At 34.4% G+C, this 17183-nt stretch overlaps 2 protein-coding genes across 3 annotated transcripts; both read right to left on the bottom strand.

The window, feature by feature from the left end:
- Window positions 1-2500: 2500 nt before the first annotated feature.
- LOC114747397 (trifunctional UDP-glucose 4,6-dehydratase/UDP-4-keto-6-deoxy-D-glucose 3,5-epimerase/UDP-4-keto-L-rhamnose-reductase RHM1-like) lies at window positions 2501-12392 on the bottom strand. 2 transcript variants are annotated; one of them, XM_028935720.1, is made up of 3 exons: window positions 12384-12392; window positions 3271-3742; window positions 2501-3186 (listed from the first exon to the last, which is right to left on the bottom strand). In XM_028935720.1, the coding sequence occupies exons 2-3, from the start codon at window positions 3739-3741 to the stop codon at window positions 2734-2736; spliced, it is 924 nt and encodes a 307-aa protein (XP_028791553.1). In that variant the 5' UTR covers window position 3742; window positions 12384-12392; the 3' UTR covers window positions 2501-2733. The 2 variants fall into 2 exon arrangements, with proteins under 2 accessions (XP_028791553.1, XP_028791552.1); XM_028935719.1 differs by lacking the exon at window positions 12384-12392 and adding an exon at window positions 5341-5424 and having other exon boundaries at window positions 3271-4774.
- Window positions 12393-15116: 2724 nt separating this feature from the next.
- Window positions 15117-17143, bottom strand: LOC114747401 (leucine-rich repeat extensin-like protein 5). The gene is made up of 3 exons (XM_028935724.1): window positions 16918-17143; window positions 15752-16775; window positions 15117-15650 (listed from the first exon to the last, which is right to left on the bottom strand). The coding sequence occupies exons 1-3, from the start codon at window positions 17090-17092 to the stop codon at window positions 15320-15322; spliced, it is 1530 nt and encodes a 509-aa protein (XP_028791557.1). The 5' UTR covers window positions 17093-17143; the 3' UTR covers window positions 15117-15319.
- Window positions 17144-17183: the final 40 nt, after the last annotated feature.

Here is a 17183-nt window from a genome sequence, read left to right as displayed (position 1 = left end):
CAAATTCAAAAGTGTATTAAATTGATAATATTTTTTTCATATCTACCCTTAATAAAAAATATTAAAAAATGTTTATATTTTCTCTCACTTATTTACGTTATTTCTCTCTGTATTTATTAAATTAATAGGGGTAAAATTGTAAAGAAAACTCAGTTATTATCCTAAAAGCGACCTATATTTAAGAACAATTTTTTTTTCCTAACAAGTTATCTATAAATGAGAGTAGAGTGGTACCATGTGTTAAGAACAAGTTGGCTCAATGCCACCCACCACATTGAAATGATGTCTTGGCTCTTAAGCTGAAGTTTAGTGTTGGCATGTTTAAATTTTCCAATTATAAATTTAAGTCTCTTAAAATAATATTTCGTTAGGATATCATGTCAGTATATATATTTTTCAATATAAATATTCTTAACTTGAAATTATAAATTGTAGACTTTTCACCCCAGCACAAGCCCCATCCGAAGTGAGCCTTATCTTGGCCCACTATAATCAAATAGAGAGTATTTTGTTGGCCCAAAATAAGGCTAGAAACCAGAAGGGTGGGGCCCAAGAAGGCTTAGTCGAACTCGTAACCTCATGTTTAAAAAATCTTAAAGAAGTGTGTTTGGTGTCAATTGAGTTACAGGATCCTAATAAAAAATTAAGTTAATTTGATACTGAACTTCCCAAATTTCCCATCAATTTCTGCCTTTTAAAATTTGTAAAGGGCCTGATTTCATTTCAGAATGTACCATTTGTGAGCAAATTTGCAGGAAAATCAACTTTGTGACGATTGAGGAATTTGAAGATCATTCAAAGTTTTCAAGTCGATTTCATATTAAAAAAACTCAGAAAATATGGGCTTTCCCTTGTTATTCACCCAAAAAAAAAAAATTATGCAAGTATTTTTGCTTATTTGTGAAAAAATATTATCTTCTTTAAGAATCATTTAATTTAACGTTTTATGTACTATCCTGGCAAGGTTTGGATATTAAGTAACTTTTCCTTTCATGAGAAAGCCGACAAGCAGCACATGAACGCAAGCCAAAAACCATGTGAAATGTTGACGAAAGCAGTCATTTCAGCCATTTATCACACACAGCAAAAACAGAAAGAAAACCATCTTTATATTCAGAAAAATAGGTGGCAAGTTACTTTCATATGAGTATTATATATTATTTATAAATTCTGGTTATTACTTCTGGACTTTATTCTCGAACATGAACCTTAGCTTTCTTAATGAGTGCAATTATTTTTTTTATCATACTCCCTCCGTTCCTTATTATAAGAGACGAATAACCGAATTACGTTGATCAAAAAAGCAGTTAAAATTAGTTAAGAACAATCAATGTATAAAAAGTATAATTTCTTTTCCAAAAATACCCTTATTAATAAGGAGAGAGAACATGAGAGAGAACAATAGTAAATTATTAAAAGAAAGAGAAGTGGGAAGGGGAGAGAGAGTGAGTTGGAGACAATAAATATGGGTAAAATAGGAAATCAACACAAAAAAGTAGAGACAACTTTTAAATGTCTCTTATATATAGGAACATGCCATAAGCATCAAATGTCTCTTATAATAAGGAACGGAGGGAGTATCACTGTATTTTAATGGTACCAAATTAAACAAAATTAAGTGGCTGAAAATATATGACTTCCAATCATTTTTAAATAATGACTCCCTGGGAACAGAGTCTGATACACCATCTTCCTAAATAAGCAAATATAAGTAATCAAAATTAAGACTAAAATTATGATAAGTTATGGCAAAAACAACTTATTATCCTGATAGGACTATGGTCTTAATAAACACTCATTCAAATTGCTGATCTCTTTAGCAAATTTCCTTTTTGATATGGTCCATGTTAGCAGTGTTCCCTTATTATTAACCTTTATAGCAAAGTTAGTCCCTAAAATTTGGCTGGTGACATGGAATTAATAAAATGAGTTAGCATATCTAAAAAAACTAATTAAGGCTAAGAAACCATGAACGAGTACGACGATTCAGGGGAAAAAATCGATAATTGTAAATTTTTCTTGCATGTGTTAGTACAAATAATATTTTACTCTCTCTCACTCATTAAATTAATCTAACAAACTAAATATATAAATAAACAAGAGGAAAAATTATGGATAATATAAATTCCCTGTTGAAAAATTAATTAGCAAATGATTCATAGGATGGTAGATTGCATAAGGAGAGATAAGTAGTATAGAAGGAAAGTGAAGTTGCATAAAAGAAAAATGATTTGTGCAAAAAATTATTTGGACATAAGAGACTAATTTGTACATTTGGATTATGAATCGTACATAAAGAAAGTTTAGTTGCACAAAAAAAAGATATTACATAAAGGAATTAGATGGATTGCATATAAAAGAAGTCAAATTGCACATAAGGGAAGTTAAACTGTACAAATTTCTTAGTGAACATTTGCCTATTAATTACGAGGAATTTATTTATATTTTTGATAAATAAAAACCAAGCATAATTAATCCATAAACAAATAAATTTTACTAATAGTACAAATTAGATGCTCTGAAGTCATCCAGAGTTATCTTTTCATTATTTTCATAAACTCCAAAATAACACCGCATTTGGTATACTGGATTACATAACTCACAAGACATATTACAATAATGAAATTATAATTCTTCAAAGAATGAAATTCAAAACAAAAGGCTAAATTGAAATAAAAGCATAATCAACGCGATTTCACATCACGTCTCTTCAATTCAATAATATTCACTTAATTAGTGAGCAGCTTTTTTTCCTTTGGGTTCAAACACATACTTAACCAATGACTCCTTCACGGGCAAAACCTCAGGAAACTCCATTTTGAACTTGGAAACATCAATTTCAGTGCTGCTTTGAGATGGGAAATGAGCCTTGGCTTGTTCTTCTGGTGTGAAATTTACCCACTTGAAGTCAGGGTCAATATAGTCTTTGTACATCTCCAGGATCTCATTGAGAGTCACCATTCCAGGATTTGTGAAGTTCCACAAACCCTTGAGGTTTCTCTTGGCCATCTCTATGGAGATTGGAAGAAGTTCATCCAACACAGTGATGTTCTTTGCAATGTTTGCCACTTTCCCAGAATTCGCAATCTTAGTGATGAAGTTGTTTGGATTCTCCAGATCAGATGATACTGGTAGTCGCAGTTTCAGAGTGCACACATTCTCATAGTCCTTCAACAGCTCTTCAACCTAGTACCATGTTTACAAATGTCAGAGATTATGATTCAAAGATTCATAGATGAAGCAAACTCTAAGATTTAGAAAGATACGTACCATGGATTCAGTTTTGGAATAGAAAGTCTTAGGATTCGTTTTGTCTTCAAAGTTACTGGCAATAACATAATTGCTCAACATGAGGCCATGTTCCTTGCACACATCTGCCAATGTCAACACACCAACAACGTTGTTACGAGTTGTCTCTGGTTTATGAGCTTCAAGCCATTTCGCATTTATGGCACCAACAACACCAGAAGCATTAAAAACATGAGTTGGCTTAATTCTTTGAATATCCGTAGTAACTTGTGATCTCTCTTCCAAATTCCCTCTTCCAAACTCAAAGTCTATCCCTTGCTTCTCACATATCTTCCCCACAAGACCACCAATCCATCCTGATCCACCATATATCAGAAACTTGAGATCTGACGTCTTTTTATCAGATGACAGCGATGATGAATTGTTCACTGAAGAAGCATTATTATTATTATTATCGAACTTGTTCTCAACAACACCAGGCATTGTGAGCATTCTCGGATGGGGAAGCAATGCTCCAGAAACATCACCCCACCAATTAGGGTTCTTAACGTACCATTCCATAGTTCTTTGAAGCCCTTCTTCCCAACTTGTACGTTCGAACCATCCCAAACTCTTCAGCTTCTGATCGGCTAGGTAATACCTCTGATCATTGAACGGCCTGTTCTCCACAAACCTGATGTGTGTTTCTGGGTCCAAAGAGAAAAGCCTGCAGATATCTCTAGCAACATCAAGCACTCTCCTCTCCTTCTTCGTCCCAATGTTGTACACATGTCCTACTTCACCTCTGTGCAGAACAACCTCAAACGCCTCAGCAACATCTTCACAGAAGAGATAGCTTCTAACGTTTGATCCATCACCATGAATCGGAAGAATCTCTCCTTTCATGGCCAAAAGCATGAACTTTGGAATCAACTTCTCAGGAAACTGGTTGGGCCCATACACGTTGTTCCCTCTTGTGGTTATAATGGGAAGACCATAAGATCTGCCATATGCCATAACAAGCATTTCTGCAGCAGCTTTTGTTGCAGAATAAGGGTTAGTAGGAAGAAGCTGAGAAGCTTCATGGTTTCCCACCACTGCATTTTCATCTGTCTCACCGTAAACTTCATCTGTACTGACATGGATGAATCTTTTGATCTGCGGACTGGCTTGTTTACAGGCTTCGAGAAGAACGTGGGTTCCATAGATGTTGTTCTTGGTGAACTCGAAGCTGTTGCCGAAGGAGTTATCGACATGGGTTTGAGCTGCGAAGTGCATGATCGTGTCGATTGATTCAGAGAGGAGGATGAAGTTGACTAGGTCGGCACTGCTAATGTCGCCTTTAATGAACTTGAAGTTTGGAGAAGAACGACAAGGAAGCAGGTTCTTGAGGTTGGAGCAGTAATCGAGCTTGTCGAGGACTACGATGTTGTAGTCTGGGTGGTTTCGAATAAGGCGGTTACAAACATGGGACGCAATGAAGCCTGCTGCTCCAGTGATGAGAATGTTCTTTGGCTTGTAGCTTGTAGCCATGTCTACACAAATTCTAGTCAACACAAAGAAAATTTTGTGATGACAATATAATTGATGAGTATCTATAGCACTGAAACTGGTTTCAGGATTATATATGAGTACAGGCAATTAAAGCGGAAGAGAAGCTATAAATTGGGCTTCACGGTAATATAATTTGTTGAATGCGAGGGGTACAGAAGAAAAATTACATCCAAGGAATTCAATATTCTTGTAAATTTTATAACAAAAAGTGTTGATGATACATATAGGTAAATTAGTTTGAAAAAAATGGTAAATATGAAAAATAATGTGGATTGAGCTATTATATTTAGGATCAAATTTAAGACACAAGGTAGTGTTTTATATAATGTGGGGGGTTATAACTTCTTAATGTTCCGATCATTTTTGAAAGATTTCTGTAATTCATGAGAGCCTACATTGTAATTTAGAGACTATCACTGAATCAACCTACATCGCACTGATCGAAACAGAGAACTAAAAATATGAAATCAGGGAATAAACAAAGACTAGAAACTCTAAAACAATAAATGGAAACCTTAAAAAATAGAAAGAAATTAAAAGAGAGAAATAGAAACTTACTTGGAGGTGCTTTGTAGTTGCATGAAAAAGAATCAAAACTGAAAGCAAATGATGTGGAAGAGAGAGAGAGAGAGGGAACCAATATGAGAGAGAAACTGTAAGGAATGGTTTGAGTACCATGGACAACCGCTATTTATAAACAAGTATCACATCACCAAATCATTTTCGTTATTATTATTTTTGCTTATTTAATGTCTTCACATTTAATTTTTTGTTTTGTCGAATTAATAAATATATATACATAAATTATTGGAAAGTTAAGGAGGAAACGAATGTACAAGGGTCCCAATGTACATGAAGCAGGAGGAAGGGTTATAAATGAGAGATGGAGAGATGAAGTTCCACAATAGGCCTTGGTCACTCTTCAAACCTACCCCGTGGTTCTCATTCAGTGCTTATTATAGCTTATTATAATAAAGAGCACTATGTACTTATCGTTGTAGTAAAATTTGGGCAATTCAAACTCTGATCTAAGTAATGTAGATCTTAAATTTTTAATAATAAATTTATTGTTTTAAAAAAGTAATTATGAGATTGTCTTTATTTTAAATTTTATATTGATTAAAATAAATATATTATTTAAAACATCAAAAAAATTGAAATAGAATCTGAATCAACTAAAATTAATTTGAATAGACGAAACTAAAATGAGCACTTCATTCTGATTTTTTTTTATTAATGATCACGAAATATGCTCAGCTTACTTAATAAGTATGCTTGATACGTGTTTATTCTCTCACCCTTCGGTCTATATGTCCTTTTCTTTTCATCTCATCATTTATTATTCATTGAAATGTTTCCTTCCACGAATTCTGTTTTCAGCTCTTTGATCATAACATTGTTAATTACAATGTTTTCATTTACCCATCCTTTTTTACAACCATGATCTCATATCTGATATTCCTTGCTGCGTTGATCGATTCATGCATGTTTGAACTTTGTTATATGTATAAAAAATAGTTTTCTTAGGATGGTTTTGCTTCATTTGAATCCTCAACTTTGTTTAAAGGATATATTGAAGAGTTCTTTTATCCATTCCAATTACCACTGTTGTTCCCCATCTGCACATTCTATATATCTAAGGTATAATACAGCTAATTGGATTAGTTTAAATACGATTTATGTGATTAATTAGCAGCCCACATATTAACATTTTAATGCCAATTAAAATAGTCAAAATACTATTCTAAGTATAGGTGATCAACCTCATACACTTCCTTCTCTCCTCATTAGACAATATCTACTAATTAATTGAGAGTAATCTCATTCTAAATATAGGACCCTTTTAATAACTAATTCGAAGGGTGAAAAAAGGTAGTCAATATTGTTATTTGTACTTATTATGTAGAAAATTGGTTATTATGTAGAAAATTGGTGATAGCTTTCCAAACAATAGTCTTTCTAATTAATTATTATATATATTAGAATTTAATGTGCAGGATAAAAAAATGATATCCAATAAATAGGGGTATTATGGAAAATAAACAATCAATAATACAAGAGATAGGAAAGAATTGGATCCTATATTTAAGACTAAATCAAGACTTTTGAACGGATCTTATATTTAAGCTTAGAGGGAATAGTTAAGAATATAAAGAAAGGGTTGCGAATGAGAGAGGAAGCACATGGTTCAAATATTAATTAGGGAAAATAACTCCAATATAATAGGTCCCACACAATACCCTAAAATACCATAAAGGGCATGCATCTGTGCAATAATTGAATAATTTTAAGGGATTTTATGGTATTTTATGATGTTGCGGGAGGATTTTTGGAATAATTTTTCCCATTAATTAATTATGAGATTATTGTGAAATGCAATTTCAATTTCCACCACAGGCCTTGCCCTTGAAACCAACCACCTCTGCTACGTATGTCTCTCATGCACCCTTCTTTCTATATCTTTCTTTTCACATTCTCACATTCATAACATTAATATTATTGATTGTGATGATGTTTTCATTCATTTACACATTGTCTTTTCTTTTTGTAAATTTTACACATTCTCTTTTACAATCATTTGCGTCTGCTATATATCTATTATGATCTGATTGATTCATATTTGAGCATTGTTATATAAAGATGTAATGTTCTCAGCATGATTTTTCTTGTGTTTAAATGATACTGTGTTCTTATCCAACTCAATAACTACTAAAGATTCCATTTACTCCATTGAATCAAATCAGTAAACTCACCGTGACAAACCATTTTACTATACTAGATATGACTAATTTAAAATATTAAGAAAATTAGTTAAATTAGTTCTTTGTAATCCATGAGTGTTAGTTTTTCTAAAGTATTCTTAGTAATCATCTACATTGGAACTATCTTTAAATTGAATCTGTTAACACGCGCAATTAATAGGAATACCTTGAAGAAAAATTATAAATTAGGAAGACTCTTAGTAAATTAAAATCTTATATTTAGAATAAATCCTCATCTAACTCTTATATTAAGAATTAAAGGTAGTATTTAATATTGAAGTGATTGCCATTTCTTGTTCAACATTAATGTGATGTTAGAAACATTAAATTTTATATGTAAATGTACGAGAATGTGGAAAAAAGAAAAAATGAGCCCGGAGGCGTGACATATTCGTGTAGTCCTTTTTGGGTCTGTGGAGCTATCGCCTATCATTTATTCATTTACATATGACAGTGTAACTTTCATTTTTAAAACTTATAATTATCATTTGATTCATTTGATTTTAAGATTGAATATTGCCTTAAACTCAAAGCATTGACAATCTCAATAATAATACTCCCTCCGTTCCTTATTATAAGAGACGAATAACCGAATTATGTTGATAAAAAACGTAGTTAAAATTAGTTAAAAGCAATCAATGTGTAAAAAGTATAATTTTTTCCCCAAAAATACACTCATTAATAAAGAGAGAGAACAATTAAATTATTAAAAGAAAGAGAAGTGGGAGGGAGAGAGAGTGTGAATTGGAGACAAAATAAATATGGGTAAAATAGGAAATCAACATAAAAATGTACAGACAACTTTTAAGTGTCTCTTATATATAGGAACATGCCATAAGTATCAAATGTCTCTTATAATAAGTAACAGAGGGAGACTGTTCACTTCTTTCACACAAAAAGGATCCCGAAAGAACGCATAGATGAAATTTGATATTACATCAAGAACTTAAAACCTTAAAACATTAGTTGTATGAGGTTTTTCACTTATGAACTTAAAACCAGAAAATCTTAATTCGCTCTTCTTCCTTCGTTCAGGCGGGTCTCAGGAGGAAGGAGGGGCTTTGATAGCCTTACATAACTTTAAAACACGAATCCTGTTAGTATCCTTTGTTGATCCAAAATCTCACTATAAATTTCTATTGTCTCTTGGATTTTTTTCCCCAGTCAGTTCTCCTCCTTGTTGCTTATCTGATCATCTGGATTTAGCAGTAGAGCACAGGTCCATTTTGGTTTCAGTTCTCAAGGCCATGTTTCTGACCATTCCTTTATGAAGTTTAGCTACCGCTATTATTGTTCTCAACCACACGATAGCCTTCTACTTTACATTTTAACCCCTCTTACACTAGACAATAACTGCTGTTGCTGGCAAAAGGAAGTAAAAAAGGGGTTTTTTTTTTAGAAAATTACACTCAGGTCTCACACAAGACAATTAATTCACAACAAGTCCCTCAAAATCCCAAAATAATTCTCAAGTCCCCAGGGACCTGTGTGTAATAAATTATAATTGTGTAATTACCTATTTACCCCATTCATTTACAACTTTAACAGTGGCTGTTGACAACCTGAGGAGAAGTGGTTAACAACCTCAGCAGTGCTCCTGGTATCCCACAGAGTGAGTTGTTAGGAGCACTACCGAGGTTGTTAACCACTTCTCCTCGGGTTGTCAACAGTCAGTATTGAGGTTGTAAATAAATTACTGCAATAAAATTAATGGGGATAAATAGGTAATTTCATAATTTCAATTTATTACACACAAGTCCCTGGGGACTTAGGAATCATTTTGGAATTTTCAGAGACTTTTTATGAATTAATTGTTTTGTGTGGGACCTATATGTAATTTTCCCTTTTTTTTTACCAAAATACTATAAATAGTAAAAATTATATACTCAAATGCCGTATGTAACATCCTGATTCCTTTTGGGGTTAGAGTGAAATTTGGGTCTTTAAGAAGAATAGGTGCGTAATTAGTAGGTCCAAATGACTAGGAGGGCCAGGGAATGACAGGAAATTAAAGTACTCTTTTTTTTTTCTTCAAATATAAAAATATATAAAAATTAATTTAGTAGATAACGGGAATCACAAAAGACTATATAATCAAGAAAAGATAATGCAAAATATACACACACCCAAATATCTAGAAATAAATTAAGAGATATTGAAGTATAAAATATGTATGTATATAACATTTAGAAAAGTCCATATAAAATTTTTGAGATATCCTGACTCTTTTGTTATCATAAAATTCATCTACAAGTTTTTTTTTTAAAATAAAATAAAAATAATAAAAAGATAAGGTAAGATGCGTTAGTTTGAATTTTAAAAATTTATCTTAGTAAGTTATATATATATATATATGTTAGTTTGAATTTTAAAAAGTTATATTAGTGACCTAAACCTAGGCTTCCAACCTCTGCTTTCATTTAGTATTTTTCTTCTGGAGCTGCCGTCAGGTACCTGAGTCTTCCCTCTTCACTTTCTTTTTTTTTTTTCTTCCTCTACAGTGATGGTCCCTTCCTCTGCCTCTTCTCTCTCTTTCTCTGTATTTTTCTCCTCTTCCTCCTCCTTTGTACGTAACTTGCTCTCCTCATTATAACTAGCTTTGACGCAGTGAGAGACTATATATATATTTATTGTGAAGAGGTATTATGTTAAATCTATTTATATGTAGACGCTGTTGTGGGACGTGAATCAGAAGGATTAACCTTCCTTACACTTTTATGTGCTTTCCTCTCTGTTATGTTCTTTTATACCTAAAGAGCAAAATCCATCTATCACAAATATGACAGTATTTTAATCCTAGTTTCAAAAGGAGAAATATATATATATATATATATATATCTTCCTTGCCAAGTGCCCAAAATTTTCCGTCAAATTTGTATGGTGTGTGTGTATACTCTATTCATTTATCATAAAAACAGTACCGTACCTTCATAATGAGACACATATATATAGATATATACATTCGGCTAGCAAAAACAATTGTTTCGTTTATATATATATATATATTAATTTTTGCTTTAGAAAATTTATATATTTTTCCTACGTAACTCCACCATTCAAGTAATGGATATAAATTATCATGAAGGAGATTTCTTTTAGTTATCGAAAACAGTGATACCAAGTTAAGTCTAAATGTTTTCATTTTTATTTATAAGATGACAAACTTTTCACAACATCTGTTTAGAAAGAAAATGAGAAGTATTGAATTCCAAATATGAGAATTTGACAATATTTACTTAGGTTCCTTAGAGTATCCTCAAGTCTTAGAGTAGCTTTAGAGTGGTTTTGAGTGGTATAGTAATAAATATTGTGTTGTGATTTTGTAGACTGCGATTAAGGATCTTAGAGTGACTTTTGCTAGAGCACCAGGTAACTCTCTTCTTATTTGCTTCACTTATCAAGACTATCAGTGAGCTTTATGAAAATCTGAGAATGAAAACTTAGTTATTGGCTAATATATTGGACTTTTGCTTTTATGAAACTGCTCGGTGGAACGGTTATTTCTTCAAGATACTGGATGAAAGAAACTAAGTTATTTAGCCTTGATTATCTTAACTGTTTGTTCTATGATTTATTTGAGATCCATCATGCTGAGAAGCAGTTGTTAAGACTAACTGAATGGTAATTAAGATGGATTGATTAATCGTTATTAAAGGAGGAGGTCGTGAGGGAGACATGATATTTGTGACCACGTGGCACGGCCACCACATGGCGCTCAGTGGTTGGCCACTTCCTATGCCGGGGCAGCATCCCCCAAGCTTGCGACACTCTAGTGGTTCATACCCAGGCAGCATCCCTGAGGGCAGCATCCCCTACTAGAGGAACCTATGGCCTTGTGTGCTCTGTCGACTTTGGCCAGTCCGCATCACACCAGTGGGTAGCAATTAGCCCATGGGTTCACGTCGGCGGGAATAAGGAGGAGATAAGGTTGGAACTAGTAATAAAATAGAATGCAAACTTCCATGTGTGGTATACTTTATTGTCTTGCTATACTTTTAATTGTTATAGTTATAGCTCTATTGTTGTCATAAACACCTTTATGATATGCTTGAACTGTTGATTTAATCACCTGGTTATCTGCTTAAATTACGAGTTCCATTGGGCATCTCACGGGTAGTGTTGCTGGGTAAGGTAGATAGGAATTGAGTTACTGAGACGTTTTGTCTCATCCCATTACTTTTATCACTTTTCAGGTGAGGGGAGCAGAGGAGATGCAGCAGGGAAAACATCGGAGGCGTGAGGCTACTTTGTGGAGTAGCCAGGCTTCCATAATTGTCATGCTTGATTTACTGTTAATTGCCACCTAGGACAATTAGACTAGCTTCCATTCATTTAGTTAATTTGGGAAATATTGCATTTATTATGATCTTATTGCTGCGGAATTGGACTGCACTTGATTATTAGGTTCAGAACCGTTGGATTTGCTTCTTTTTATTTTGTTTATTTGTGGATCCACAAGAAGGTGAACAAGTTCATTTAAATAAGTGGAATTTCTCTTTAAGGTAGTGGCTTGAGGCCTTTTTTTTAGGAATAGTGATTAGGGATAATTATGCCTATCAGATGATTATGATTCTTTTTACAATCATGTTGGTTTGCTGCTTTTATTATTGCCATATCAATTTCTGTGATGATATGTGGGACTAAGTTGAGTGTCTCAAAGGTAGGATGTTTCACCGTACTTTTAAAAGTATTTACCAATATACTGTACTTAAAATCGTTCTTGGCAAGAACGATTTTCAAATTATACACAAGTTGTTCTTGGCAAGAATGATTTATATTTTAACTGATAGAAAATAAAATCGTTCTTGGCGTGAATGATTTCACTTTTTTCTTATTTACTCCCCATGCGAGAATCTATGCCAATTTTGTGTGCAAGAATCTCTGACACTATGCACGCGAGAATCTCATTCCCTTCCAGTGAGGCTATAGCATCATATATGGTTTTATATATTACATGTTTTCTTACTTGATCTCCTGCTCTCTCTTCTTCTTCTTCTCCTCTTACTTCATCTCTAAAATCTGAGCTTTCTCTTGCTCTGTTATTTTTTCACTCTCGCTTCTAAGCACTTGACAAGCTCTTTTTACTGTTGTTGTTGTTGTAGGTATGTTGTTTCTCTTCTATTTTTCCTTTTAAAAAATTTGCAGCTATGATATAGAATTTGATTTTTCATCCATACTACCCTTGATGAGTTAATATTTCATTATTCTAATTTTCAGGAGGTCAGTGGTGGGTTCAACAAGTTGGAATATTTGTACTTTTTCTAAATTAGGTGCCTCTTATTTTAACGGTAAAACTATCATCAGGTATATTGTTTTAAAATGTTAAAATTTTGATAGAAGCTCCCATTTTTTTTAAGTATATGATTATTATTTTTTCTTATGAAAGTATACTTCTTCAGAAGTTTAAATTTGGTAAGATAAAACTGAAAAATAATTATATATACACCCTAAATATCAAATGTACAGTATATATTAAGGTGGTAAATTAAAAAAAAAAAGGTGTTCTACCCACTTCTAATGAACTATTGCTTTCATATATTTTTTAGGTAAAAATAAGATGTAAGTAATGAAAAATTGAAATGAATGAAGGGCACTCATAATCCCTTTTTTTATTTTGCCTTTTCCATGCTCTTTGCTACGTTGCATTTTGAATTAAGAGTAAAATACTCTGACTATCCTTCTAGTTTGCATCAATTACATAGATCTTCCCTCTATTTTAAAAACATACAATTTAGTCTAATTAGTTAACATTGTTAGTAGGAGTATTTTAAAAAGATTCTAAAAAATATTATTTTTAACTGAAATTTATATTAAAATAAAATTTATTTACTATTTTACTTCTAATTCTAATAAATTCCCAAATTATGTTTTTATAGTTACATTAATTTCATTCAGTTAAGGCAAATATAAAAGATTGGATTAAAACTTTAACTAATTTTTTAATAAATATATATTTAACTAAATATGTTTATAAATCTTTGTAATAAAGAAGTGTTTAAAAGTTTTGAATTATAAATTTAAATAGTTTATAAAATATTTTAAACTTATATCATTTAAATTGTATGATAAATAAAAACTATGAATTTTTTTTGGTCAAAAATAAAAACTATGAATATGAAATATGTTTTTACAATTTAAAAGAAATCAAAGTAAATATTTTTTAATGAATGTGATAAACTAGAGAAAAAATCTTTATTTTTGAACCCTTCATTTCTGATTTTGGCCTAAAAGATTTTAGCCCAATTAAATTTTTAGTTTCATGCAACGTTTTTTTAAATTTAAAAGAAACTAACGTAACATTTTACTTGCACTTAGAGAATACCGTTTTAATATGAACCTTTGGCCTACTCCACCAATAATTGAGTTGCATCGGCCACAAATTCCTTATGATAGACCAAGCAAGTGACGCGGCGGTTACTTGTTTACCCAACTTATAATTGAAAACGAAAATGTAAGGGAATAGGAACCTTTAATTTTTACTCAGGCTTGCAACATATCTCCGTCACCATCATCTCCTTTCAGCTCTGTTCATCCTACACAACTTGAGTCTCATTACATGACACCCTCATCATCATCTCCTTCCAACCCAGCTAATCCTTCTCAATTTCAATCGTTCATGACTTTATTAGATAATCCTGCACTATTTTTAGCAGAATACAATGCGTCTACTTTTGAACATGACGAACCATTAAATGAAGCATTTGTGTGTTGGTGTGTTCAAATCAAACCAAGGTGATTCTTACCAAATTTCAAATTCAATCAACATACGAAAATGGTTACTTCTAGCTTCTCTTCCTGGCAATTCAATTCAATTTTGGCGGGCGAGACTAGTCTATGGTCATATTCAAGACTTCTCAAAGGAAAATTTTTCTAGTATTTTGTATAATCTATGGTCAAATTGACTGATAAAACACTCATGACAATTGATTGTGAAATAACCAAAAAGTATTCCTCTTGGTCCTTTTTACTTGGCCTATATACTATATTTCAATTCAATTATAAATCAAACAGTGACTAAGTCTAAGAACGCTTTTTTTTTCCCGTCTGATGAAATAATTTGGGTATGGCGGACCCAGCCCACTGGGAGAGGGTGTCTGCTGGCCCCTCCCTCCTTCCCTATCATTTTCTCTTCCCAATTTTTTTTTTTGTTTCTTTTGATTAGTAGATTCCACATTCAATGAGTAAAATTTTGATATCTGGGCGAAAAAATGGAGTTTTTTTCAATTTTTTATGATTTTTCAAAGGATTTAAAAAAAAAAAACTCTAAGCAGCACAGATTTTTATGTAAATTTTTGAAAAATCATAAAAAAATTGAAAACAGCTCCATTTTTCACCCATCACCCATAAAATATCAAAATGTCACTCATTGAATCTAGAATCTAATAATGAAAAGAAACAAGAAAAAAAAAATCTCGGAAGGAAGGGAAAATGAGGGGGAAGTAAGGAGGGCAGCATGCACCCCTCTCCCCAACCCCCACCAAACCACAGATTGTGATATTGATTGGACATATGGGGCTTCCTAACCTTAAGGTGCTGATTGGAACTAACTTTAATACTTGAAGAACTGTATCCAAACTAAGAAACCATGAAGGTAGTATTAATAAATGGTAAGCTAACATAAAATAGCAAAGTAACATAATAATATCCATGTCTCATCAATCTAAAGTGACACATAATAATAACATAAATATATAGCCCACACATACACTAAAGCTGAATACTAAGATGTAATGACATCAACTGAATAAACTGACAGACAGATATCACTATCTCAATCAGACACGTGGCTTCATCCGTCCCTCGTTAGCCATTCTGAAAAGTTGAGCTTGTGCTGCGGCAGCCTTGTTTGAGCTAAGTGAAGCTGCAAATCTGTCCCTTACTTGTTTGGTTGTGTAAGGGAACTTGTTGTTCACCAAGGAGTTAAGGAAAGAAGCTGTGCCTTCTCTGTAAAGAGCTCCAAACCCATCATTTCTTGTGTTGGAAAGTGATTCTGGCAAACTCAGACTGGTTCCCAACCCTGGAACGTTAGTAACTCCGAACGCACTTCCTAAGGTTCCCCACCATCCTAGCAATCCCCATATGATTCCTGGGTGGTTCCTCCAGTAGCTGTAAATTGGCGAAAATCAGGCATTTTCAGTAACATTACTTGTTTTTTGACAGTCTACTTGCATGCATTCTTATATATGGTGGAGTGAAACATGACTTACTTGCAGGTGCCAGTGAAGGGAGAAGGCGAGGGAAGATAAGGTGGTGTGCCTGGATCAATTGGGGTGGTTGGTGGGCTCACACTGATCGGAGTTGGAGGGCTGTTTCCTCCGTAAGATGGTGTTGTTGGTGGTGAGTTATAGTAACCACCGCCTCCTGACGGTGTTGGGGGGCTATTACCGTCGTAGGATGGTGTTGGGGGGCTATTGCCATCGTTGGATGGTGTTGGGGGGCTATTACCGTCGTAAGTTGGGGATGGTGGTGGTGAGTTATAGTAACCACCGCCTCCTGATGGTGTCGGGGGGCTATTACCGTCGCAAGATGGCGATGGGGGACTACTACCGTCGGAAGATGGTGTTGGGGGGCTATTGCCGTCGTTGGATGGTGTTGGGGGGCTATTGCCGTCGTAAGTTGGGGATGGTGGTGGTGAGTTATAGTAACCACCGCCTCCTGATGGTGTTGGGGGGCTATTACCATCGTAGGGTGGTGTTGAGGGGCTATTGCCGTCGTAGGATGGTGTTGGGGGGCTATTACCATCGTAGGATGGCGTTGGGGGGCTATTGCCGTCGTAAGTTGGGGATGGTGGTGGTGAGTTATAGTAACCCCCGCCTCCTGATGGTGTTGGGGGGCTATTACCGTCGCAAGATGGCGATGGGGGACTACTACCGTCGGAAGATGGTGTTGGGGGGCTATTGCCGTCATAAGATGGCGTTGGGGGACTATTGCCGTCATAAGATGGTGTTGGTGGTGGTGAGTTATAGTAACCACCGCCTCCTGATGGTGGGTTTGATGGTGTGGTTGGGGTTGACGGGGTTGACGGAGTTGACGGTGTTGACGGCGTTGTTGGGGTCGTCGGAGAAGGTTCATATGGGGGTGATCCACCGTCACAGTTCCCGCTGGAGGGTGGCGAAGGGCTTGGGTTACAACTTCCACCTCCGCCGTGTGATGGGGTTCCATGATGAGAAGGTGACGAGCCTCCATGATGGCCACCTCCAGAACCATGACATGGTGACCTCCTGTGTGAGCCTGTATTATCCATCAAGATTATAACTTCGTGATGAGCATATTGTAAATGCATGAGACTCTAAACTAATAAAAAGGCGATACAGAGAGACATTGCGTGCGTGTGTGTGTGTGTGTATCAGAGATGCTTCAGTTAGAGCATTACACAGAGAACTAGAGAGACTTGCGGGAGGACTTCCTGAATGAGGGTGTGGAAAGTAGTGGTTTTTCTGGCCTTCAATGGTGGTGGATATCACAGGGATTATAAGGTTCTGAGAAATCAAGCAAGTGAGAAGTGTGTACACTAAAAGAGAAGCATGGCTACTTCTCTTCTTCTCCATCTCTCTCTGATCTGCTGCAAGTCGCTTAGAGAGATTAGAACAACCTTGTAGAACAAGCGAGAGAAAGATGAATGGAGTTTGAGGATTTTGA

The sequence above is a fragment of the Neltuma alba genome, unplaced genomic scaffold (assembly GCF_004799145.2).
Source record: "Neltuma alba isolate B1F8T4 unplaced genomic scaffold, ASM479914v2 tig00005298_pilon, whole genome shotgun sequence".
In the NCBI taxonomy this organism is placed as follows: Eukaryota; Viridiplantae; Streptophyta; class Magnoliopsida; order Fabales; family Fabaceae; genus Neltuma; species Neltuma alba.
The sequence above is the reverse complement of the archived record's forward strand: the minus strand, read 5'-3'. Positions and strand labels throughout refer to the sequence as shown.

What these genes read in the sequence shown, in the direction of transcription:
- LOC114747397 (XM_028935719.1), bottom strand. Translation starts at nt 5,363, where the DNA reads ATGCAACTACAAAGCACCTCCAA. An exon ending in CAACTACAAAGCACCTCCAA is followed by an intron (nt 4,775 to 5,340) that starts GTAAGTTTCTAT and finishes TGTGTTGACTAG; the next exon opens with AATTTGTGTAGACATGGCTA. An exon ending in ATTCCAAAACTGAATCCATG is followed by an intron (nt 3,187 to 3,270) that starts GTACGTATCTTT and finishes ACATGGTACTAG; the next exon opens with GTTGAAGAGCTGTTGAAGGA.
- LOC114747401 (XM_028935724.1), bottom strand. Translation starts at nt 17,092, where the DNA reads ATGGAGAAGAAGAGAAGTAGCCATGCTTCTCTTTTAGTGTACACACTT. An exon ending in AAGTCTCTCTAGTTCTCTGT is followed by an intron (nt 16,776 to 16,917) that starts GTAATGCTCTAA and finishes TGGATAATACAG; the next exon opens with GCTCACACAGGAGGTCACCA. An exon ending in CCCTTCACTGGCACCTGCAA is followed by an intron (nt 15,651 to 15,751) that starts GTAAGTCATGTT and finishes GCCAATTTACAG; the next exon opens with CTACTGGAGGAACCACCCAG.